Raw genomic sequence first — 26,025 nt, forward strand, 5'->3', positions numbered from 1 at the left:
CATAGAGACCAAAAATAAAGGCTATTGTCGTTATTTTACTACTATTTTCAATAAATGCATCGGTTTATTAGTTATAAAATCCCCTACAACTCAGTTAAGGTCGGCGCATCTGTATGACGCACCCATGGTCTAGTCCACATGTCCACTATTGTTAGTTTTGCTCGCTCAAGGTCATTCGTAATCACTACGATTCTGTCCGCGTACCATATTAGTTCGATACCAAACTCATATGAGGTAAGTCCATATTTCTATTTTAATTCCGCATGCCTAATTTCTATTAAAACAAGGTGCTGGGTCTTCGGCTGAGTACGTTAACAGGTAATGCATGAATTAAACTTGCAAACTCCAAAATTAAAGAATCACTCAAATTAAGTACACGTATTTTGATTCACGAGTTTTGTAGTATCACAATTATTAGTCGCAAGAAATGCTTTACAGACACGTAAATCCGAAAGCACATCCACGGTTTACCCACTTCTAACGAGTACAAATTACATGAAGAATGTGCTATTGAACGGTGGTTAAAATTCCACAGACGAATCGGAAATCGAATACATTCCGATTTCTCCCACACTGACGAAGATAAGAGTCCACAAGAAGTCGCCTCAGTTACAAGAAGTTAATTGCTATCCGGTTACCGGCATTGAGCGAGAGACTAAATTCAAGAAGAAAGGACCTTCGTTCATTAGTGTTGATGTGCCAACTAGGATCGCAAATTATCCTCCCGCGCCTCCTCGAAGGATATCTTCCAAAAACAGTCGAACGTTAAGACTTGTCACATCTACAACACCTGCGACATCATCAGCACCAACGACAGTGCATTCCAAATCTAATGTTGACTTTCTTAAAAACAAAATTAGTCACAAATTAACCAGACAAAATACGCAAATACTTAGTAAAAGAGAACCAGACAATAAAACTCTCACCGATAAAACCACACGGAGTCGAATTATGTCCATGTCTGCACCTCCAGCTGTCAATAGAAAAAACACTGTTTTAGTGACAAGGAGTCTACCTAAAAAATTAGCAAATGAAATTAGAGCTACTGGAACAAGCAGCTTTGGTTCACCAAGAAATACTTTGTTGCCCACAGAATATGCCAAACCGTTACACAGCAGATATGACGACTCCCAAGCATCTGTTGTTATCGAAGGTGGTGCTGGCAGAAGAACCCCTATTTCAAATATTTTAGACAAAGTAACCCCAATAGACAAGTTATGGAGTGCTGAAAAACGTAATGAACGAATTGAAATATCTAAAATAAGACCAAAACCCATAACTAAATCCAGTGTTAGTTCGTCTAGATTTAGCCCTTTAAAAGCTACATCAAGTGTATCCAATTTGAAGTCTAATGCAAATTTGTCTTCGCCACACAGAAGTCGTGACATGATGCGGACTGCTGAAAAAGTGCAAAAATATAAGTTGTCGAATCAAGCTAAATCAAGCCCATGTTTAACCACAAAACCTGACGTTTACAGACCTTCGAAACCGCTTCAAGTGTCTACTGTTTCCAAAGCTTCTGGGGGCACGAAAAATCAAAACCAAATTAAAACCGCGACAGTGACTAATTTGAGAAAGAAGAAATCGCTTGACAGCGGAATTTTAAGACCTCGTAGTGTCCCGTGTCATGAGTCATGTAGTAAAAGGTCAAAAGAAATGAATAAGCCAGTGAAGAAACCTTCCAAAATTAAAGTTTCGAGACTAAAAAGTACTACCAAGTCATCGGACGATTGTGATTCTGTTAGTCAATTTGGAGATACATCTAACGATGTGTCCAATTTCGGATCCTTTGAAGACTTAAGAAATTATAAAATAAGTGCCAAGGACATTAAACAAACTCGTGATGCTGTTGTGTCGGATTCGTTCTTTCAACATCTTTTCTTAGGGGGTACTCATGTACCGTCAATATCACAGCTGTCTCCGGAAGAGAAGACGTCCGTCCTACAAAAAGCAAAAATGTTCCAATCTTTCCCCCAGGACCATTACTCCACGAAGTCATTAAACACATATTTGATACATAGGAAACCCGTATCCTTATCTCGTTTTAAAATGTGGGATAGATATCCTAGTCCTGTAAAAGTTCAAGCCCCGCGCTCTATATCTTGGCCTGGGAGGATGTACAAGGAAATACGCAAGTTCGATAGCTTGTCAAAATGTGAAGAGTTTGGTTCAAATTCTTCCCTTGCCACGGTCAGAAGTAGAAGCGAACCTCCAACAAACAAGTTATATTTCTCACAAACATCTCGGCCTAAATCTCCAATTGTCATATTCCATAAACATGAAAGGCCAAACAAGTCAGACAAGCCTAGTTCTAATAGGGATTCCTTGTCGCCTTCAAAATTAATTTTTTCTCAAACATCGCGGCCAGTTTCTCCTAAAGTTACTCGTAAACAAACACAGATTCAAAATGACCAAGGTTCTAATGTCAAAAGGCAATCATTGTCACCAACAAAAATAATATTCACCGAAACTTCGCGTCCAGTATCGCCGATTATAACACATAGGAAACCCAAACTAGAACGAGAAGAAATGCATTTTGAAGAGAAACTGCAACCATCGACTATTTTCTTTTCTCAGACTTCTCGACCTGTATCACCTAAAGTTCAGAAAAAGAATACTTTAGGACCGTCAAGTAGAAGCCAATCGACGTCACCAGTTTCTTTTAGATCCCCGTCGTATCGAAGAATACATAATGCACGTATACAAAGTGGGAAGCTAAATGAGGAAGTGGAGCCTAAAAAAATGATACGTACGAGAAGCGCAGATGATGCCAAGAAAAGACAGCCTGTAACTATTAAAATCACAAAAACTAAAAGCAATCCAAATATTCCTTCGGAGGATCCAGATTATGACGAATATATTCGTGACATGGAAAATTCTAAATCTAGATCTGAGAGATTTCGAGAACTTAACAGATATTATTCATATTTAGAAAGAGTTGGCGAGTTGGAAAGGGCTACATCAACAGCTGATTTACGCCATAGAAAAAAAGATGAAGAAATCATCGATTTTGATCGTTGGAAAAAAATTAGGGCTATAGAAAGGGCTGAGGAGGAATTAAACAACCTTTATCATAAGCTAAGAGTTGCACAAACAGAAAAGGACGTTTTATTTTATCCCAGGGATGTAAAGGATTTTAGGTGGAACTATGACAGTGATCGAGGACTGAGAATTAAGGAAAAATCTGTAGAAGATCTCAAAGAACAATTTCAACAAGGGAATGAATTTGATTCCTTGGAATTAGAACAGTCGAAAGATACATACAAACCTCTTTGGAGAGGCACTAGTGTTGCAGAAACTGCTTTTAATATTAACAGAAAGGATGAAAATAAAACAAATCGGGACTCTATGGTGTACGTAAAACCTACAGTAATGTTGCAAGATGTTTCAATTACAGAACTTCGGAAAAGAATTGGTCTTGGTAACCGTTTATGGAGCAGTTTATCGATGGAACAAGTAAATGCTTTAAAAAACCAATTGAATGCCATATACAGCAAAGAGCTGGAATCTAAGTCGGCGAAATATAATGATAAATATTATGTAGAAGTAAAGGACACCAAAGATGTAAAAACTTCCACGTTACACGTAAGAAGTAATTCTCTTAACTCTACTTGCTCATCTCCTGTCAAAGAAAACGAATTGATCAAATCAGACTCAATTGCTGCTATAGCATGTTCAGTGCCATCAGTTAAAGATCTCAAAAATAATGTAAATAAAATACAGATGAGTCTTAGTGAAAATGAAAAAAGAAAAATATCCCAAACATTGAGTAAAGAAATCATGACCAGAATAAACAAACTAGATGGATCATTGTCAGAAGATAGCCCAAAAACAACGCCCCAGCCCTTACCTGTTGCACAAGAACAAGTGGTCCTTTCAAACGGTTCATCAACTGTGGGTGTTATGGATGAAAATCAAGAAAATGAAACTATTGAGAGTAAGCAAGCCGCCCTTCAGGCCGAACACATTGAAACAACACACCCGTCATCTGCAAGCGAAACTGAAACGGGTAGTTCGGATGTTTCTAGTAAGACTGTCATTTACAGGGGACCCAGCAAGGATGTTAAGAAAAAAGTCGAATATTTTGAATCGGTGCAAAACACTGTCGATCAGGCCAAAATAATTTACCACGCAAGAGACAGTTCAGACGATAAAGAAACTCCGAATAAATGTAAAGACAACATTGTGGAAGATCAAAAAGACGAACCTCAAAAACCGCAAATATTTCAATCGCAATCGTGCACAAATTTTAAAGAATTATTCGGCGAAAGTGAAAAAAGCAAATTTATGTCGCTTCCGCCGAAGCCCGGAATATTATCGAGGTCGCCTTCACCCTATTCGGAAGTGTACGTGACAGAACGGCGTACACCAGACACGCTACCGTGCTCGAGCGATGAGACGATCTGGCGCAGTCGGAGCCCGTCGCCCGACCCGGAGCGGTATTGGCGCGCGTACCTCAACCTGGCTCGGGCGGGTGAGGTGCGCCGCCTGGCGCGGCGCTTCGACTCGCCCACCGCGGTCGGCGCGGTGCTGCGGCGACATCGCAGCGACCCTGAAATATCACGAAATGTCCAAAACTACGATAGCTCCCGACGGTACAAGCAAAAAACGGTTCTACCAGTAGCGCGAGTCCCTCTTCGACCGACTAATCGTTACATGCCTCATATCGATATCATATCAAAATTAGCGGCTCTTCGAAGACGTGCCACACCACGCTCTAGATCAGCCGAAGAAGCGTTAGAATGCCGCCCCGGAGAAGTGAATCGTATTCGACGCCGGTTCGAAACTATGTCACTGTTAGGACAAATATACGCTTCCGCTCCTGACATGAGCGAGCTGCGAGACATCGCACCATATCTAGCCGGTCCGTGGATAGCGCATCGTTACCCTAAACGTAGCGATAATAATAGGTCCGTTAAAAATACTTCTAGTTTGGTTAGCGGGAGGAAATCGCCAATAAAAAAAGTGATTAAGCCACATGCCACAGATCCGGTTAAATTGAGTTCTATATTAAAAAGCGATGTTTTCGCAAAACAAGAATTTAATGCATCGGCACATAGACCGGCAAGTCGCTACGAGCCTCCGCGGGCGCCGCCGAGACCGCCGCCTGCCTCGTGGCCGTACCGCCTAGCGCCCTTCGTCACGCCTTCACGTCACACGGTCACATTTCAAGGTTAAATCTCATTTTACTTTATCATTTACTTATTGTTTTGTTTAATTTTGGAGCTGCCTTTTGTTAATATAATTTCCGGGTTAAAGAATTTATTGATTGTCACATCATACTTAAAGGATGATATTTACGAAACCTTTTTCATTTACGAGAAAGAAAATGTGATATCAGTAAATTCTTTTAGCTAAAGACTCATTTGTTTATTTCTGCTATCATTGCATTTTTTTTTTTGTTTTCCCATCATCGTGTTTTACTCTGGTAGAAACCGACTTCGCCCCGGAACCACCGCGGCGTGCACCAAACGGAACCCACTCCGATACCGGTAAGTTAAAGATAATAAGTGTCGTTCTGTATAAAAACTATGACAGAGTCCCCAGCAAGCTCGGCCGAATTTCACCTTCCCTTACATCGTTATCATTTTAAAACTACGTGTTGGATTGTAATGAAACTTTGCACATACAGTGACATGAGGTATATCTAGTCCTGTAATTAGTTTATATAGCTCCAGTTTATAAAACCAACGAAATAGAGCAAAAACAAGTTTTGTATGAAAAACTTAAATTCGCTGTATTTTTTTAACTATGGTATCTGATATCTGAAGCGACATAAACTAATTACAGGACTAGGTATACCTTATCCTATTGTAAGTACAAAGTTTCAAATCAATCTAGCTAGTCGTTTTAAAATGAGAACGAATTACGTTTGTATGGAGAACCGCGCTTGCTTGCTGGTTGGGCTTACGCCATTACGAGCGAAACTGGTGCCGATGACAGACGTATGAGTCGCATATAGGATGTTTTTTTTAAACAACATTGTAACACCTCAATGATTCTTAATAATGATTATATATATAATATAATTGTTTATTTATGAAAATGCTTGGTAATTTACACAAAAAATAAGTAAACAGGAAATGGTTGTCATTTCCAACAACAACAAAGACAGTTAGTTTTGTTTTTGTACGTGGCCAGTACGTATAAATACTCTCAACTCAAGTTTCAATATCAGTAAACTAAAGAGGCTAAGGTTGTTATTTGATTAAGTATCTATAATCTAGAGAACAACACTCTGTATTTAGCTTGACGTCATACGTCTGTCATCGGCACCAAAGTTTCGCTCTCTGGGCCCATTACTTTAGATGTTCTAACACAAATACTAAGGTTGGCTGTTGGTGCCGAGCGCCCAAAAGTATTTTTTATACAAACGAACGACACATGTTTCATATGAGTAACAGAGTTTAAATGTTGATTTTGCCATGACTTCATTAGCTGTATCTAAACCCAGATAACCTACATTAGATAATCTCAGTAACCGTACTTTCATTCCGGAAAATTTTTAGCGAGCGTGATTTGTACTTCATATTTAACTGTGCGAATAAAAAACAATAGCCTTTGTTCAAAACAATCGAGCTCTCAAGTTATGTCTGACCGCCGGCGTTAACATACGTCTCGACTCGCGATTAAGACCTCTTATTATAAAATCAAGTAAGCAAATGACATTCACTGTTATCAATAAACTCGTATCATCATTTCAATTATATACATTCCTAAGATCAAAGTAAGACGCCGTGTTACACGGTCGTATTTTTGACCCTGACGCGCAAAAAACTTGTTGGTTCGGTTTTCCGATTGTAAACAGTGTGTGCGGCCTCCGCTCAATTTAATAGTGATCGTCAGACAAGCCGGTGTTACATATCTTAATAATGAGGTGCTGTGTATTTGTTATAACATATCGACAAGTATTATCTCCAGTTCTTCGCTGATAAAATATCCATATCACTATTATCTTGGCTTTAGTTTGGCGCGGACAACCATTGTGTTAAGCTTGTATAGTGTGGTGCAAAAATGGATACAAATAACTATGGTAATTCGCCTCCGGACGGATACATACGGAAAAATGAAACAATGTGCGAAGACGACGGGTTTTTTAGTGACGTACCGGCTTCAGGATCCTTATCTAAATCGATTATCGCCATGAACAAGTATGTGAAAACCAATCTGCTTTATGACGAGAGTGAAACTGACGTAGATGATGGTGCTTACTTTTCCAAGGAAGGCAGTCCTAAAGAAATAGCCAAATATGACACTGACAGCAATAGGAGTAATGAATCAAGTGCAAAAGGTAGTCTTAGTCCACCGCCTGTGCCTACAATCATCAAAACCGTATCAAGTACTGGGAATGACGTCATCAATGCCGATAAGCTTACTGATGATTATAAATCGATGCAATTAGAAAAAAATAAATCGACCTCAAGTTCTAACGCACCTGTTGAGACTATTTATAAAGACGATCAGTTCCAATTAAGAAAACTCTCAACATCCATACATAATGTATCAAGCGAACACGAAATCGAAAGAGAAAATCATCAGGAAAAACCAGTAGCACTCAGAGGGAAAACTGTTGATGCTAATAACACGCAAAACAGGCATACAGTGCATGAATCCAGCGATTGGGTGAACAGGACTAATATATATCCGGATGTCTACGCTCCGCTGCCGTACAGTGAGTACTTGCTCGTTAATGTGCACAGTTGCACTTTTTTGTTGAATAGTTTTCAATAGCCGGAGTCGAAATTATCGACGATTGTTCGCGTATCGTGATTATTTTTTGTTGGCATTCCGTATTGTGATTGTGTACAACCTTTGTGTGACCGGCGGTCATTCATGAATAAAAGTAGAATGAAATGTAAAATTTGACATACTTTAATCATTTGCATAACTATTCTAGCCTAGCACAGCAAACGAAAACCAAAAATTGCCAATCGGGGGAAATAATTCGTGTATAAGTGTATTTTGGCATAGTTGTACGGAATGGTGTATTAAACATACTAAAAGTACCGGAGGGTGGGGGAGGTCCCTTTTTAAACGATAGCCCATAGCAAAAAATAGTCTTTTACGTAAATAATTTGTATAAAATTTCCTACAAAATAGATATACATGTGTCCCAAAAATATCACGTCATCACTTTGACGTTGGAGGTAGGACATTGTATTTTTTAAGTTAATACTCTTAAATCATTTTGTCTATTTATGATACCGTGAATCAAGTTTGAAAAGAAATGTCGAATGACTAATAATGTCATTGTTGGTCACATATTGGTCCTAACAATTGATCATCAAGTTATGCATTGGTCAAGTAGAATTAATTAACATTTCATATGCCAGAACGCGGATCCACGTTAGTAGATATTGAACTCTAATTTAATTACATTACATTAGAAAAATAAACTATTATAAAAGCCGACTTCCAGAGGTTCAATCTAGGCCAACTTTTAAAAAGACACCTCTAAAACTATTTAATACATAACATATTTTTTTTTGAAATCTTATTTCTATTATCTGGATATCGCGTAACATAAACTAAAACAAAATGTGAATGCCTTAACACTATCAATGGCTAACTGACCACGCCGTGGATGTATAGTGACCACTACGGTTTCGGCGGGAGACTGGCCGGCGCTATGGACGTGGAAGTATCAAGAAAGCAAAGCATCTGATCTATCGTACCCGTCAGACGGCAGTCGCGGCGTTGACAGACGGACAACTAGACAAGACGGATTGTGCGTGTTTGTTGTGGAGTGAAGTGCCGTGATGGGTATTTTGAAGCAAATTAAGAAGATGACGGCTCACGGTGTGTCATTTGTTTATTCTGATTTGGTGATGTAATGTGATTAGTAATTTTTTTCGTATGTGAAATTGTTTGATTAATCAAGTGAAATAGTGAAATAAAAGAGTATATTTACTATTTCATATCGATTTTAGTAACCTAGGGTTTATGGGCTTTTATAGTCAAAATTGCAAAATAGGACCAATGTCAACACGTGACATGCCCTTGACGTGTAGGTCTTCAGACAGGTCTTAAAAATTATATAACGGTATACAGTTAAATAAAATTTGTTTTTTGATAACGCAGGTAAATAGTTTTGAAAAACGACGCTCCTAACATGTTAAATAATTCTAACTTTAATACCGTGGACCAAAAACATAAGGACCTATTAGAAAGCAGTACTATACTTATAATTAAGATGTTTTGAACGAGAATATTAATCTTTTAAGATCCCTCTTTTTACCTTTAAGTATTAGTAGTTTTGTTAATGAACTATTAATTACACAAAGTGAAATTAATACTACTTACGTACTTAAGTTTTATTTATTTGTAAAAAATCGTGCTTGAGATTTTTATGGTTGATTTGTCTCGTTATGCTTTAGTGGCAGATTACGAAAAGCAACGTAGGTCGTGCTGCTGCGTACTTGACTAAATGATTTCGTCAAATTAATTTTGCGATGAAAAACGCGCTATCGAAATATTGCAAACGACTTAAAAATTATATTCGTTTAAAGTTTTAACAGTCGTATTGATATTGATGTTATTAAGTTTTAATTAACGTTAAGATATCTGGAATACTTTATATTAATTACTATAGATATCTCTTCTGGCCGTACCGACCTGCGTTATCAATTCTGACTCAACGATCAATAGACGGGTTTATCTTTTCATATTCTTAACATTCCTGTAAATAGCTCAGAGTACAGTCATGTCACATAATATTCTGCATATCTTAGCGCTTAATAACGTGGATATGTTTTATGGCTTATTACCTATATGTCATTTGCCTATAGCTCTATAGAAATAAGATGGTGTTGAGTCATTTTGCGTTTTTCGATGTGGAAGATGTTATTGCAGATGATTGTACAAATACCTATATATAATTTAATCTCAACGGTTATGTCCTTCACCGTGCAGATGATTGACCAAATACAATCAAAATTTAATTCAATTATACCCGTTAAAGTTCGTGCTAATGCATTTTAATACCTAGCAATTACTGTCAAGTCTTTATGAGATACAATTATATCAATACCGAGACTAACTGGACTAACATTAAAAAGTCATTGACGTCATTGTAAAGTCAATTGATTTCTTTGGTATGGTTAACCATAAAAAGTACGCGTTTAATTTTATCTTATCTACTCTCGCTAGTACAGTCCGCGACCCGCGACAGTTCATTTTTTTACTTACTCTTTTCCGCAATTACGTGACGAAAGTAGTAGAAAGTACGTTTCATAAGTTTACCCCATAAATACTAATATCTAATAATTTAGTATCTAATTTGATATGATTATATCCAATGATCAAATTGCAAAGTTTTAGAAACTAGGTACTCGTAGATGTAGACAGATCATATTATGTCAGTTATGAAATGATTATTAATCAATCGGGTTATTATCTGGAGCTGATGCATTACGAATATAATGAATATAGCGTTTTCCCGGTTGCATCCGAATAAAGCCATCCGGTTGTAGGTATGGTCCATTAAAAAAACATAATATTGTTAGTAATATTGTCTTCGGTTACCGCGATAGTTACTCATGAATTAAAACTATTAAAACGGATTCAATATACGCGATATAATCCGTTTTTATAGTTTTAATTCATAATATTGTTAGATTGTTTTAAGTACCTAAATTTACCTTATTTACCACCTTAATTCTGTGGACTTATTAGTGGAAACTGTTATTACACGCAACAAAATTGTAGCTAGTTCCCAGTACCCTACTTGGCGCTATCAAACATTCCTTCATGTAGTTCGTGTAAAGACAATAGTAAGATGACAGCAAAATAGGTTTCACCGTGGCATAAGGCTCAATCTTCCATTCGAGTTATGCCTTATCTTTTCGTGTGGAAATGTCCGTATGTGACGCAAGCACGTGCTTGGACTGACAAGATCGTGAAAGTTGTCTTACGTATTCCGAAGGGCCACCCGTATGCTTACAATGTTGACTTAAAACTTACAATCTACTACTGCTTAAATTAATTGTAAGTATGTAACTTACGCGTAGGGTACTTGAAATGAACATCAAAAACACATTTCCAGAAACAATTAAGCGTTATTATTTTTGCCGTGCTATAGTTTTAAAAAGTTGATGCCTCAATATTGTACCTACATGTATTTATTTTATTTTTGTATCCATTGTCGCGTTTTTCCAACCTTATCTAGAGATAAAGCAAAATTGTGTGCATATTATTGTGCTTGTCCAGTCTTTTTGTATTGAAGGGAAAGCGTTAGGTTAGGTTTTATCTTTAGATAAGCTACGTAAAAAACATATATATATATATATATATATCAATACATCAGTGTAACAATGTATGTGCCTACAATTGGTGCGATTTCATGTCGAGCTCATTGCTATTGAACAATTATAACACAGCTGTTACTTAACAAGGTGAGTAGCCACCACATTTTTAATATAATTGAATTAAGCAGTCTTTTCAAGATACGAGTATCTACAGAAAAAATTGGTCAAAGATTGAAATTTTCGTAACGCCAAAGTGATGTAATTTCTACACCACCTAAACATTCCTTTCGATTTTAATTACTTCCGCTTATCTATCAATACATCTTACGCTATTATAAGCTGTAACGTCTTGCATCAGTGGTTATATTCGAACATGGCATTTAGTGTTGTAGATCAAACCATCGTTGTCGTAGTAAACTACCCATTTGTAAACCTTATAGCAACGAGATAAGATCGTCCAGCGCTCAGTAGAAAATGTTGCAGTTGTTACTGCATTATTTTAAAGCCGGTAGTAAAACCAGTTCCGCTGCGTGTAAAGTTACGTCTCATCACATAATCGGCACAAATCATCAATAGCCAAGCACAAATCATCAATAGCATAAGTTGATCGAGACGCCATAACATTACCTACATCCGAAACTTTCACTTTTTTAAATTACCGCTTATATGTTTTACCCGAAGTAACTTAATTGTGAAATAAAATTCTCGTGAAAGTTGAATAATGTATACTCACTGGTGTTTACGTTTTCGTGTCAAAACACAATAATATTTAACAAGGAAATTGTGTTTTTCGATGGCGTTTAATTTCATATAGTAAGTACAAGAGAAAGAGTATAAGTATAACCAGACTCCAAATAACATTTAAAAAAGTTGGTTTTATTATTTTGGTGATTGAGGATTTAAATTAAACAGCGTGTATATAAATTAGGTTTCAATAAGTTCCTACCAAAATTATTACTTCATACTTCATCTGGCTATCATAGAAGGTTATGCCTGGTATTCACTAAGAGACAAATGTGTCATTAGTCTGTTAGGTGAACCTTAAAACAAACCTTGCGCGTAGCTGTTAAATCATAAAATATTTTAGTAGGTCAATAGAGTTAGGTCAATTCATAAGAGGCTGTCACCATCTCGCACCTTCACCGCCTACAAACTGTTTCACACACCGCCAACAAACTGTTTCACAGTTTGGCGAACATTAGATTAAGGTACTTATAATGTTATAATTTTTGTTAAATTTTCAATTAAAAAAAAAACTAAGTATGCGAATACAGTCAGATTAAAACTCACCAATAATAAACGAGATATCAACTCCTAAGTTGTGAACTTAAATCGTTTAAAATAATATTCTGCACTCCGGCCGGAAAGCGTCTACTTTCGGCCCACTGCGCTAAACAAAGTTGCCGCTTTCCGGCTCCGTCGAGCAGAAAAATAGTATACACGCCTTAGCCACTAAATAAGATAGGCTCAAATCACATGTTTCCGCGCCTCGCCTTCGCCTCTACCGACAATTACATGTGATCTGAGACATTTCTTACTTTATATGTAATGTACCTACTATGTATTTAATTACTGTCCTCCCTACAGAGACCCCGCGGCGCTACGTAGAGAGCGACGTCAACATCCACTACAGATGTCCCGTACGGCACGATCCGCTGCCGCTGGTGCCCGAGCGGGAGCTCGCGCGCCAGCAGGCCGAACACATGAAGCGGCTGTACAGGGAGCAGAGGCGGCACAAGTACCTGCAGGTAAGGGGACTGTTACGTAGAGAACGACGTGAACATCCACTACAGATGTCCTGTACGATACGACCCGCTGCCGCTGGTGCCCGGAGCTCGGCCACCAGGCCAGCACAAGAAGCGGCTGTACAGGGAGCAGAGGCGGCTCAAGTACGTATGCAGGTAAGAAATGTAATGCACTAAATCACTGGTTTTTAACCAGTGGTCCAAGGCATTCGGAAGATCACGGGACACTTTATGAATGAGACTAGCCCAAGGCAGGGATAAGTGGCATACATAAGTGAAGGCCTATATTCAGCAGTGGGCGACAAGAGGCTAAAATAATAATAAATGATGGTCCCTTAAACATTTGAATTAAATAAACCAATTTACTTCGTAATCTCTCATTATCAATAAATAAATAAAAAATCTCGCACATTTTAAGAAAAACCATGATAGTATCAACAGTTATTATACTTAAATTTTTTATTTAAATTAATTTCTAGTTCAAATATATGTTAATTATCAACAATGCAGTGACAACAACCTTCTTAAAGATTTTAGGTCATATGTCAAATGCTAAGAAAAGCTGTTATATTTGTTTCCATTATTTGCCATTTCTACTGAACTCCACTTTAAAAGCTTCAACAGAGTTCGCACGCTGTGTGGAGAGCGGAGGTAATTAATCAAACACTACAGTTAAATGCTGTATTAGGCACGCGCCTCGTCCTACAAGGATTAGGTATATGAAATGACTTTAGCTTACATTAATAACTTATCATATCATGCACTGAGTTAAAGTTCAAGTTCCGTCTAAAGATAATCTAGCATACTTATTTTGCTGTCCTCCTTAACTGGACGTTTCTGTCACTGTTGCTCAGTTTGCTCTTGGTCTTATTATATACACATGACAATACAATATATTGTCGATTTAAAAAATTTGCATGTTTTCCACAAAATAACCATATATTTTTTCCAAACAAGCAAATCGGAGCGTTAGAGCCCAACTAACAGCTTTAACTTTAACTTAATGTATCATGCTCATACCAGTATAGCGTGTGTCGGGTTAGAAGGTTGGACCGTTTTGGTAAAGATAATAATTAAGTACGGTGAATGATTCGCACCAGTCACGCGATTTCACTGTATCGAACTACGCCAAACCTCAGGATTGGTTATTACCATGGTTGGGAATATCGGTCGTGATTTACATTTACGAGTTACGCTATGCTACGCGATTACGAATGCTACTTTTATAAGAATTGCTGCTAGCAAAGTCAAGTTTTCGTGTTTTTCAACTTCTAATATTCCCTTTTTCCCTTAATTTTCATCTTCTTATTGATTGCTATTATATTGCACACAGCTGTATAACGTTATTTTTTATTATAAAACTAGTATATGTTTATGTACTAGTTTTATCTTGTAACAAGTTTCCTTTTCAAGAAAGCTGTTTAATTGGAACCTTAATAATCACGATACGAGCGCTATTTAAAATCTGTTACGTTTTTATATTGATATAATACGACCTGAACTGCGATGCGAAATGTACTGCAAGTCATGTCGTTAAGCAATTCGCAAGTACTAATAAGTCTGAGCGAGATGTACTGCAAGGCGTAAGTCGTATCACAACATGCACAATAACAAATTGTAAAATTTGAATACCTCTCTAACAACCGCGGTTTCAGAATGCCATTAGCGCGTCAGTCTACGTTCGCGCGGCGGCGATATGTTTAATCTCGTTAAGCCCGCACGCCATTGCAGTTTGATCGATAGCCCCGATCGTCTAATATTAAAGGATTTCATGGTGTCAGGTAATATTGTCAAACGTGTCAACGGCTGGAAATATTGTTTTATATAAAAAAAAGTGTTTTGTCTTAAACTACCTATATAAAATGTGAGACAAGGCAAAGTACCTGTGGAAGTAAATGTTTCAATAGAAAATTAAGTCATACTTGTTTTAAGATTTCTTTACTAAATTAAAGAAAAAGAACAAATGTACGTATGTAACGTATGTAATAACGCTTATGCATAGGTATCTTGAATTCGTTATGCTGGAATTCTTTTTAAAATTCCAGCATACCGAATACCAGCACGTTATTATTTTCTTATTTGTATTAAATAATGAACCAAATTCGTGCCAACTGCTGTTAGAAAATACGACTAATGAAGCGAAATAACAACACCTTCTAATAACAATTCGATTTTCTAAATAACTTTATATTTATAATGATGTAACTTAGTGGATTCCGTTGTTTCGCTCTAGAGAGTCTAGAGCCCGCTAAATATCACAAAACAATCGCCATTCGAAATAATGTATATGTAGATTAAGTTAGTTTTCTGCGCATGCACGACAAGAAACATTATCTCGTTGCGGTTTCTCTCGTGTCTACTCCATTCGAGTTTCCACCGCAAACATGTCGTGGAAACGACATTCATATTATCGAACTAAAACTTGTTCACGGCGTTTCGTTCGAAACGTGGAAACGTGCTCATAGTATTGAGTGTTTACATACGAACGTGAGACGAGGCTTTTTTATTTGCTACCGATGCGTGCGTTCGAATCACGTTATCCCTGGTTGTATCGTTGAGATGACAGCTGGCCAGTAGTAAATTTTAATGCAACGAAATAAGATCTATCAGTGTTTAGTTAAGTGTTTTACTGTTAGTGACTACGAGAGTAGAGCTATTTTCATTTTGCTGCGGATGCTTTCGAAATCAGTGAATTAAAAAGCGTTTGTTTGTGTTAAGTGTGTCTGACTAGAATACAAATTAGAGGGAAGTTTTATAAGAAACAGCATGTATTTTACGATATCATTTACGAACGGGCTATCGAATCAACGTGATTAAGTATATGTATTTTTTTTATGTATTTACGTATTAATTTTATATCCATTCTTTAGTAAATATCTTCCAACTGCGTAAACTGCAACTCATAACAACCTATAACCCTTTTATTCGTAAAACTAAGCAACCTCTTACAAACCTCTGTTAAATGTTAAATTGTGTCCCTTTCTAACAAACATCACAGGCATTATCCCTTAATAAGGCAAATTACGCAAAATTTAACTCCACCTTTTATATAATAATACTAATTTAAATCATGCTGGTGAATATTTGCCCTTTGCCCTATTAAGTGTTATATTTAGTTTAGAAAAACATTTTCTACAGACAACTTCAACACCATGCCATAAACAGTTTATTAAACACGTATTCAATTATTGTCCATTACTAGTAAACATACCTGTCATCTACTCTTGTTTTCCCTCGTTACCAGCGGATGTGGCGCCGGATGTTGCATAGTACTGCAGATAAGTTTTCACCGAGTTTCACTGCGATTATTGCCAGTGGAGAAATTATATGCCAATTGATTGCGGTCGGAGCTGCATTGAGAAATTGGAAATCGTATTTTATAAAATTTTATAAGTAGGTTCATAATTCGTATTTGTTCATTCGTCTTACTCGTAACTAATATAAACAATAACTGATTTTAGTTTTTAGTGGTCACTCACGCGTTACTATTTACGTCAGTGTCTTTGACACTCTAAGAGCCTGATGAGTGCTTACCGCGAAAAACGAAAATCTACCTCCGTCCCTATCGCTCTTGCGTAGTAGAATAGAGAGGCAAATAAAGGAATGTCAGTTTTCGAATTTCTCGGAAGGGCCTCTGGGCTATATTCGCGACATCGTCGATCGTTCTTTCGTCTATTGGCCTCTATCGGATGTGCAAGAGCATATTGTAGGCCTGAAAAGCTATACTCACGTAGCAGTTCAGCCCTGAAAGCCTTAAAGGATTTTAAGTATGAGATGTTAGGATTCGACTCCTTAATAACAGTTAGTTATGTCATTTTTTATTCATAATTATTAATTAGACATCTAACACATTTTTTTTTTCAAAACGCTATTTGCTTATGTGACTACCAAAAACACGGCCAAACTTTAGGGTTCCGTAGCCAAAATGGCAATAATCCGTTATTGCTCTGCCAGCAGTCCAGCTGCGTCTTATAGCTTTATTACCATATCTGAATGCAATCTAAAACAGATTCAAACTTCTACATTTCTACGTTACGCGTATCAATCTTATGTTAACGTAGATTTATATAATATTAACTACGTTTGCTTTTGTTTAAATATAATTAGGGGTGGAGAGCGTGACGCCGAGAAAGCCATGAAGATTTGTGAATAGAGATGTAATTCCATTCCCGTAGTTATGCGTACCGTAACAGTGTTGGTCGTTATATGCACTCTTCCGTCTCTTTTGCACTTGGCTTATTAAAAAGAGGCGGAGGAGTTTTAATCGCGCTTAATTAATTTGTAGACAAACTAAAACCATGAAATGAAAGCGAAACTGGTAAAAATGTCTTTATATTCAGATTCCAAAATGTTGTCAAATAATTCTTTATAATTTTTATACCCATTTTTATTTCTTCCTGTGCTAAAGTTACTTCGCATGTGAAAATATTCATTTATAATTTTGGACAAAACAAATAAAGTGTCCTTACGTAACACGAATACGAATACATTACAACTGAGATGCCGCAAATCCGGTATTGTTGCGACCTTGAGTAACAAAAATCCGTTGACCAACATGACCGTACAATATTCCAAAGCCGCTGTTTTTGCGCGAGCCATTGGAATTTCGCTCCTAGCCTTTAAAATATAGAGGTCAATAGTTACAGTTATAGTAAAGTCCAGTGAGAGCTAAATAAAACGAGAAGTTTCCCCGTCAGTGTACACGCAGCGTGCGACAGAAACGATCATTGCGTGCGCCGGTTTTTGTACCAGTTACGTGTAAACAATGTGATGTGAATAACTCCGAGTGCAACTCAGTGCGTGATATCGCTTTGTTGATATAATTACCTATATATTATTATCATGTAAATTAAGCTGCAATTTTACGCTACTGATTATGGTTAGTATACGGATTGTTGTGTAGTCTCCCTTCTTATTTGTACATGTATGTTGATTACAGGAGAATGATATACAACCCCAAGACATTGAAATGTTTGATGGCGCCATAAAGGTGACGTTTGAGAGATGTGTGGCCGATGAATTATATTAACTATATAAAAACAAACAAACATCGTGCTCTTTAACAGATCGCCATTTTCATCGATACTATAATATTCATCATTAATACAAAAACGCTTTTAAAATGTATTTTCACAATTTTCTTTTCGCGTGTCATGTTTTGTAAATTGATTTCTCGTATTATAAAATCGGTTTTCGCTTCGCATGGTGTTATGGCAAATTAAAACAGCTGCTATTCGTATTTTACTTTTTCGTATTTACTTTTAACTTACTGATTTCATAAACCGTGTGAAGCGATTTTTAACTTGTGTACTAATGAAATAAAACTATGAAAACGGATTATATCGCGTATATTGAATTTATAATACATCCCGACGTTTCGAACTCTTTACAGCGTTCGTGGTCAACGGGTGAGTTTTATTTCATGAGTAACTATCGCGGTAACCGAAGACAATATTGTGTACTAATATTAATTTTTAGGGTTCCGTACCCAAAGGGTAAAAACGGGACCCTATTACTAAGACTTCGCTGTCCGTCTGTCACCAGGCTGTATCTCGTGATCTGTGATAGCTAGACAGCTGAAATTTTCACAGATGATGTATATCGGTTGCCGCTATAACAACAAATAAAATAGAGATTTAAGTGGGGCTCCCATACAACAAACGTGATTTTTGACCGAAGTTAAGCAACGTCGGGCGGGGTCAGTACTTGGATGGGTGACCGTTTTTATAGATAATGGTACGGAACCCTTCGTGTGCGAGTCCGACTCGCACTTGGCCGGTTTTTTTTATTGTGTACGTGACGCTCTAGTGCTCTTGATAACGCCCCTTTTCGGACTACGGTCACGATACTCATCGCTGTGTACATCCAAATATGTTTGCATTAAATTAAAACGGGCATCGACCTTTGCTGATGTATCTAAATCAGCCTTAAGCTCGTAAAAAATCGATTGCCAAAATACTTATTTATATAAATAAATACTATGGGGCCGTAATGAAAGTTTTATAATTTAATAAGCCTGTAAGCCTGCCGAAACTAGACACTGGCTTGAAATAATCAGAATTTATTTAGTATAATACAAATACATATATTTATCAAGTTTTGCCAGGTTTCTGTTTCTCGCCTTTATTGGTATAATTTTTTCTCTCACAGCCAAAAAATAATCACCACCAACTTCTACTTTACAGGAACTGCAAGACATGCAAAACAGGCGTCATCAAGACAACTTCACACCATCACAAAAATCCGTTGTCCAACTCAACCGGTACGATGAAGCGGAGAGAGTCGCCGCTCGCGCTGTCTACGCCTTCAACGGGCAGACGCAGAGGGAGTTGAGCTTTAGGAAAGGGGACCTCATACATGTGAGGAGGCAGATAGATGCTAATTGGTATGAGGGCGAGCTGCACGGGAGGATAGGACTGTTTCCCTTTAATTATGTTGAGGTGAGTGTTACGCGTGTGCTTATTAATTAAAGAGATGGTGGTTTATAGTAATCATTAGATTTTTTTTACATTTATCTTAATTAAACGAAACAACGCAGTGAGGACTAAATAAATGAAAATATCTCTTTATGGGAGCCTTCTGGTGTAAATGCAATAAGGCCTAGTTTTTTCTAGGGTGTATGATAACTATTTCTAATAAGACATTTTATTAGGCCATACATACTTCTTAACAATTAATATTTAATAGTTTAGACAAAATTTGACAAGCAAAGGCGTGATTATCTGAAATTATCAAAATTGACATACTTTTGGCTACTTTAAGCCGATAAAATTAATAATATCGCAATTTCCAGTAGTTATTTTTTTTTTTAATTAAATATTCTCAGATACTAAAAGGCGACGTGGCACAATCACCAAAGAAGCCCGTCCCCCAAGAGGGCAAAGCTCGTGCGAAGTTTGACTTCACCGCCCAGACCAACCTCGAATTGCCCCTTAAGAAGGGCGAAGTGGTCGTGCTGACGCGACGCATCGACCACAACTGGTGGGAGGGCCGCAACGGCAACAAGACCGGCATCTTCCCTGATAGCTACGTGACCATACTGCAGGAGCCTAGTCAAAATAAACCTGGTGAGTTTCTAGACCTGACGCTATCCTAATGCTACCATCATGTAACATCAACGGTGAAGAATGGAGTAGAGTTGTTGAGAAGGCGTGTCGGTCATCTTGATAGCTATGGAAATATGTCGCAGAAACCAAGTAAACGGCCTGCTCATACTCTACTTAGGCTTAGAACGCACTGCGGTTTAGTTCAAAAGCAGTTCCGCAACCGCAAAAAATGTAACGTACGGCATGCTTTATAACCGCACGCACTTAAAAGACTGAAACCGCAAGAAAAAAACCGCAGTGCGTTCTAAGCCTTAGCTCGGATTTTTGCTCTAGTAGCCGAGGCGAAATGTGCAATGAGAACAAAGTGGGCATATTTTATAATAGCTGCAGCCTAATTAAAGTAGCGGCTCAGCCCGAGCCCTCGGTCACAAACCAGAGAGCACCCAGTTATTTATTTACCCGATTATTTCTCTTTAACGTGATTTTGATCTAAAATCAATCTATTATTTCAGAAATCCAATCATACGCGCCGTCGGATAAGCCCGTAGCGTCTCCCGCGGCGCACGGCCTCCTCAACGGCTCGGCCAAGCGCAGCATGGGCGCGCACAGCTACATGCCCACTCCCAACAACCCCGACCTCGCCAACGCACCGCCTTCCACGCAACCGCTGCCAGGTGCGATTCACTATTATAACTCTCAAAGAAGCTTTATTTTTCCTCAATGCCAACATTTAGACAGGGACAGAGAGCCCTCCCTCCCTCGTGCCCCTCTCGCCACGTTTTCCTTCTCCTTACAAAGCGAAAAACTTTAACCTGTTTTACTTATTGACTTTTTTGATAGTACCTGTTCCCCTTGTATAACAATTCTTTTAGGGTAATGCAATTAAAATATGATTTTCAAGGCCACGGTACTCAAAAAATATCTGAACTCTTTTCAATTTACGTAGCTAGATTTACGTGCTTAGGCGTTAGAATACGTGTTTAGATATTTTGTGCCGCTGTGACATACTAACGGCGACTATACTATCTGTATATATACCTCTTACGTTGAGTTACATTATCTATATTTCAGGGTACACGACAAAAACAGCGCAAGCAGCCATGACCCCATCGGAACGCGGGTACGGGCCTCCCACTGGTGCTGGAGTGGACCTCAACAACACCGAACCGCTTTACGTTGATACCAATGCTGAAGCTGTGCCGTTAGTACACGTTTTTTTTTCTTCAAACCAATCAACAGTAAAGAAAATTAAACCGATTAAACTGACAAAGGGAACCTGATTACAAATATCCCGCCATAGGTTGTTCAATATCGTTTTTAAAGGTGTCATAATTATATACAAAGTTCAATATCATATTCATCTCTGCCGTATTTACGTTGAAAATTGGTTCGAATAATACAAGATGAAAACTAATATACATGCGTTATTTTCAGGTACCGAGCGATGTACAAATATCGCCCCCAAAACCCCGACGAGCTGGAACTAAACGAGGGCGACACTGTATACGTGTTGGAGAAATGCGACGACGGCTGGTACGTCGGCTCCTCGCAGCGGACCGGCCGCTTCGGTACCTTCCCAGGTATGTGTGGTGTCTGCTGTGTGCCCTGTGAGGGGTGCCACTACTGTCGATGTACAAATATCGCCCCCAAAACCCCGACGAGCTGGAGCTAAACGAGGGCGACACTGTATACGTGTTGGAGAAGTGCGACGACGGCTGGTACGTCGGCTCCTCGCAGCGGACCGGCCGCTTCGGTACCTTCCCAGGTATGCCACTAATTTCTATGTGCAACGTCCTAAGAGTAGAGTAAATTATATATTCGTCAATAAGTACATCATCATCATCACGATACCAACGATCGATTGTGTCAAATTTTTACTCTCACAACTCCAATTTTACCTAGATTTCTTTTGTTATAATAAATGAATAAGCTGTTTTTAGGGTTCCGTACCCAAAGGGTAAAAACGGGACCCTATTACTAAGACTCCGCTGTCCGTCTGTCTGTCTGTATCTGTATCTCATGAACCGTGATAGCTAGACAGTTGAAATTTTCACAGATGATGTATATCTGTCGCCGCTATAACAACAAATACTAAAAAGTACGGAACCCTCGGTGCGCGAGTCCGACTCGCACTTGGCCAGTTTTTTTTAACGGCTTACCTTTTAATTCTGGGAGGATAGCCAGGCTCATTATATATCTTTTTACCTTTAGAACTTGAAAATTGTCGTCGTATCTAGAGCGCTAAGAATTACTACGTCTAGGTACCTAACGTATATGGTGGAATTAAATGATTGTTATTTTTCAGAGTAATTTTAACACCGATTGCTACTTATGAATGTCTGTTTCATAAGGATTAGAGTCTTACCCCCTTACTCATAAAACTTTACGGGCCTGATTTAGTTAAATTATGTTTTATCCCTTTCTTGCAAATACATAATTCAAAATGACAGGTAAAGACAAACGATTCATAGCAGGCCAGTAACTCGTTTATGAATAACGCCATTAGACTCTCTTAATTAGATGTTTTAACACTATCTTAACTCGCAGGTAACTACGTGGAGCGCATCTGATAGCGGCCGACGCTGCTGCGGCGCCTGCGCAGCGCCACGCTGTGCGCGCGCCGCCCGCGCGTCCGCCACCACCGCTGACCGCTGACCGCTGACCGCTGACCGCTGACCGCTGACCGCTGACCGCTGACCGCTGACCGCTGACTGCTGACTGCTGACTGCTGACCGCTGGCCGCTGACCGCTGGCGCACGCGTACGCGCACTACTACCATTATAACTTACATCATGTGCACCCCGCACTAGCCTCTCCCGAGCGTCGGCGTCTAGTCAACTCTACGGCTGCTGCTCTACGCAACGTTGGCGCACCTGCGCAGCGACGCCATTTTCCTCGGCGCTGACTAGAGTTTTGACAGCGGTCTGCAGAGATTTTGACAGCACACGCAGTGCCAGGTGTCAGTGTTATTTATACGTCATAATTTCATAGAACTTTGATGTTTAAAATAACACCTGCACTGCGTGTGCTGTCAAAATCTCTGCAGGGTTTTCTTGGTTCGACTCTAGACGCCGACGCTCGAAAGACGCTTGTGTGGAGTGGCCCTAACCCCGAGTCTCACGGACGCAATATCGTCCCCCGTTGACGATTGATAAAATTCGAAATTTAAAACTTCAAAGTCGTGTTATGGCTGTCAAATTTCGATCCCTGGGACTGGAGAGGTCTGAAGTCCCGTTTTCATGGAATTTCCGAAGGAAATAAAAATCTTTGTAAGCTATAAAAGTGGTAAGGATGTCTTACTTTGAAAGCGAAAGACGAATTGTGAATATTATAAACAGCCTTTTTCTTTTGAAGGACTTGGAATATGAATGAAACGAGTGAAACACTGAGTATGACAATAAAGTGACTTCCCCCTTAGGATTGTACATTTTATAGGGTTCCGCACTCGTTCGTACTTTTAATGCCTGTCGAGCGTGTCGGCGACAAATCGGAGAGGGTGGGCCGGACGCGATATAATATAAACATAGGGTATACCAAAGCTGTATAGAAAAAGATATCTGTATCTGCCCTTAAATGATAGCTATATAAGGTCGAAAAGGCGAGCTATTCGATTGTTGAGCCAACACTTGTCAAAATGTCAACTCTATTAGCGAGACAAAGCGATAGGTCTTGTTAAATGCTTTAACACAAAGAAGCCTTGTCGAATGAGATTCGACCGCCAACTGGCCCCACAAACAATTGCAGCTTGATTATAAAACAATGTAACCTGTATTACAGACGTGACATATCTTATAGTGTAAAGAAACCAAACTACCATGACTTTTTATAACATTTTTGTATATTTATCTATACTGCCTCAATCCGTAGTCTCCAATAATCTTGTATGGTAATATTGTATCACATTCATGTTTAACTTGGCTGTTGGTATATACGGTGATGTTCGACGGGTTTCGTTGAGTAGTTTAGAATCTCAGTTCTAACCGTAAAGTTTGCTAACTCCGTGGCTTCTGTCGTCATTGTCTATTTAATTGACTAAATCGTAATCTAACAGCCCTCAGCTAATGTAAGCTATCCTAAGTTGTGCGTCCCAAAGAGTATGTTAAATGAAAACGACGTTGTATAATTGTGTAAAGAAATTAATAAAAATACTTATATACTTGTATAATTATTTAGCATAGTTATTTATTTACGTGTAGGAGTGAATTGAGCTTGTCTTTTAAAAGTGACATTTTAAAAGAACGAAGCCGGGCATTCGGTACTAATACTTATCAATAACAAATTTTGTACGTACACATATCCACAAAAGTTAAACTTTGAAATGACGGTAACATGCTAACAGTATCAAAGTTTAGACGTTTTGTGATCATTGGCCACTGTTAAAGCGACAAAGATTATGTAATGAAATGAAGTGTAACGTTTTACCAAAAAATAGTTACCTCATAAAACTTCACTAATAACTCGTAATACTCAAATAAACACCCAGTAATGTATATAGGGCGAGGTATATTCGGAAACGGTTGACAATACAATATTTATATGCTTAATTTTTAATTAGGACTGTAAAAGAATTAAATGTGGTCTGTGGTCGGATGTAAAATGACCCGCGCTGCAGGGCTATCGTTTTCCTTATAGTTATGTGTCTATTAAGTCTAGTCATGAATCAAATTTTGTAAGTATATTTTTACATTGTGGCCTAGTTCAGCTTCCTTTGTGACTTGTGTAATATGATATTACTTGTGGTACATGTCTAGCTAACAACGCATACTATATCTGTATTAAGTTATAAGTATGAATATATATTTTGTAATCTTTACTCGTAAAGTTACTAGTAAAGCTCCAAAGTGAAGCCCTCTCCCCTATGTCATGCTTGTTTTATGTAGTACATACCAAATGCTTTCATTTATTTTTAACCTATTTGTTGTATTTACTCTTGTTAATTTATTTTTAAAAGCACAAATGGTTTATTTTGTTGTTGACACCACGACATAATGGTAACAGTAATTGATTGTTCAAAATCATCACTTTAATAAAATAATCCTTCTATTTAATTGTTGCTTTTATTTTGATCGACATTCCTAGCAGGATACCTATCTCTCTTAAAATAAAGACCTATGTAATCTATTATTCTTCATAAAACACATTTATTCGAGAATGGTTGTTTGCATGTTTGCTTACTATCCTGGCAGGGTCGCCATATAAGGGTGGCGCCCGGCGGATAGTAAGCAAACAACTATTCTCGAATAAATGTGTTTTATTCCTGAAGAATAATAGGTTACATAGGTCTTTATTTGGTGCCGATGACAGACGTATGACGTCAAGCTAAATACAGTGTGTTGTTATCTAGATACTTAATCAAATAACAACTTATTACTTAGCCTCTTTAGTTTACTGATATTGAACCTTGAGTTGAGAGTTTTTATACGTACTGGCCACGTATAACTGTCTTTGTCATGTTAAAAACAAGATTGTTGGAAAAGACAAGCAATTTCTGTTTACTTATTTTTGTGTAAATTACCAATCATTTTTATAAATAAACATCCTATATGCGACTTAACGTCATACGTCTGTCATCGGCACCAAAGTTTCACTCTCTGTATATTAAGCAAGTACACTTACACGATACACACTACACTATATCTTAATTATTGCAAAGTAGGTACTACTTGAATAGGTACTACTTGACCCACAAGTGTGAGCTGTGTGGGTACTAAAACCGTGAGTTCATACCTCGGTCGTTCGAGCAAAAAAATGCAAGGTGACTGAAAAATGCTAAAATTATTCAGATGAAAGGTTAATTTCGCAATATATCTACAGCGTGATGCTGATGATGTATCCTATCGGCGAGTTCTACTCGCTCGCTATCTAGTCTAGGAATAGATTTACAAAAAAAAAACTCGAAAAATATCGAGCTGAAGCCATGTTTATAACAATTATTTAATATTATAAGTAATTATAACAATTTGTTAATTTCTCATTAACAACACAAGG

The 26,025-nt window shown here is 38.1% G+C and overlaps 1 protein-coding gene across 13 annotated transcripts in view; it reads left to right on the plus strand.

The window, feature by feature from the left end:
• LOC134743561 (uncharacterized) overlaps nt 1–25,085 on the plus strand; it is a 252,919-nt gene extending 227,834 nt beyond the window's left edge. For 11 of the 13 annotated variants that reach the window (XM_063677074.1, XM_063677076.1, XM_063677075.1 and 8 more), the window contains 10 exons: nt 536–5,173; nt 5,433–5,492; nt 12,834–12,994; nt 17,931–17,981; nt 19,177–19,431; nt 19,818–20,058; nt 20,550–20,711; nt 21,109–21,238; nt 21,472–21,802; nt 22,585–25,085. In XM_063677074.1, coding sequence (XP_063533144.1) covers nt 536–5,173; nt 5,433–5,492; nt 12,834–12,994; nt 17,931–17,981; nt 19,177–19,431; nt 19,818–20,058; nt 20,550–20,711; nt 21,109–21,238; nt 21,472–21,709 — 5,936 coding nt within the window. In that variant the 3' untranslated portion in view covers nt 21,710–21,802; nt 22,585–25,085. The remainder of the gene's footprint in view (nt 1–535; nt 5,174–5,432; nt 5,493–12,833; nt 12,995–17,930; nt 17,982–19,176; nt 19,432–19,817; nt 20,059–20,549; nt 20,712–21,108; nt 21,239–21,471; nt 21,803–22,584) is intronic. The other 2 variants (XM_063677071.1, XM_063677069.1) reach the window with 2 other exon arrangements.
• Nucleotides 25,086–26,025: the final 940 nt, after the last annotated feature.

The sequence above is a fragment of the Cydia strobilella genome, chromosome 8 (assembly GCF_947568885.1).
Source record: "Cydia strobilella chromosome 8, ilCydStro3.1, whole genome shotgun sequence".
Classification (NCBI taxonomy): domain Eukaryota; kingdom Metazoa; phylum Arthropoda; class Insecta; order Lepidoptera; family Tortricidae; genus Cydia; species Cydia strobilella.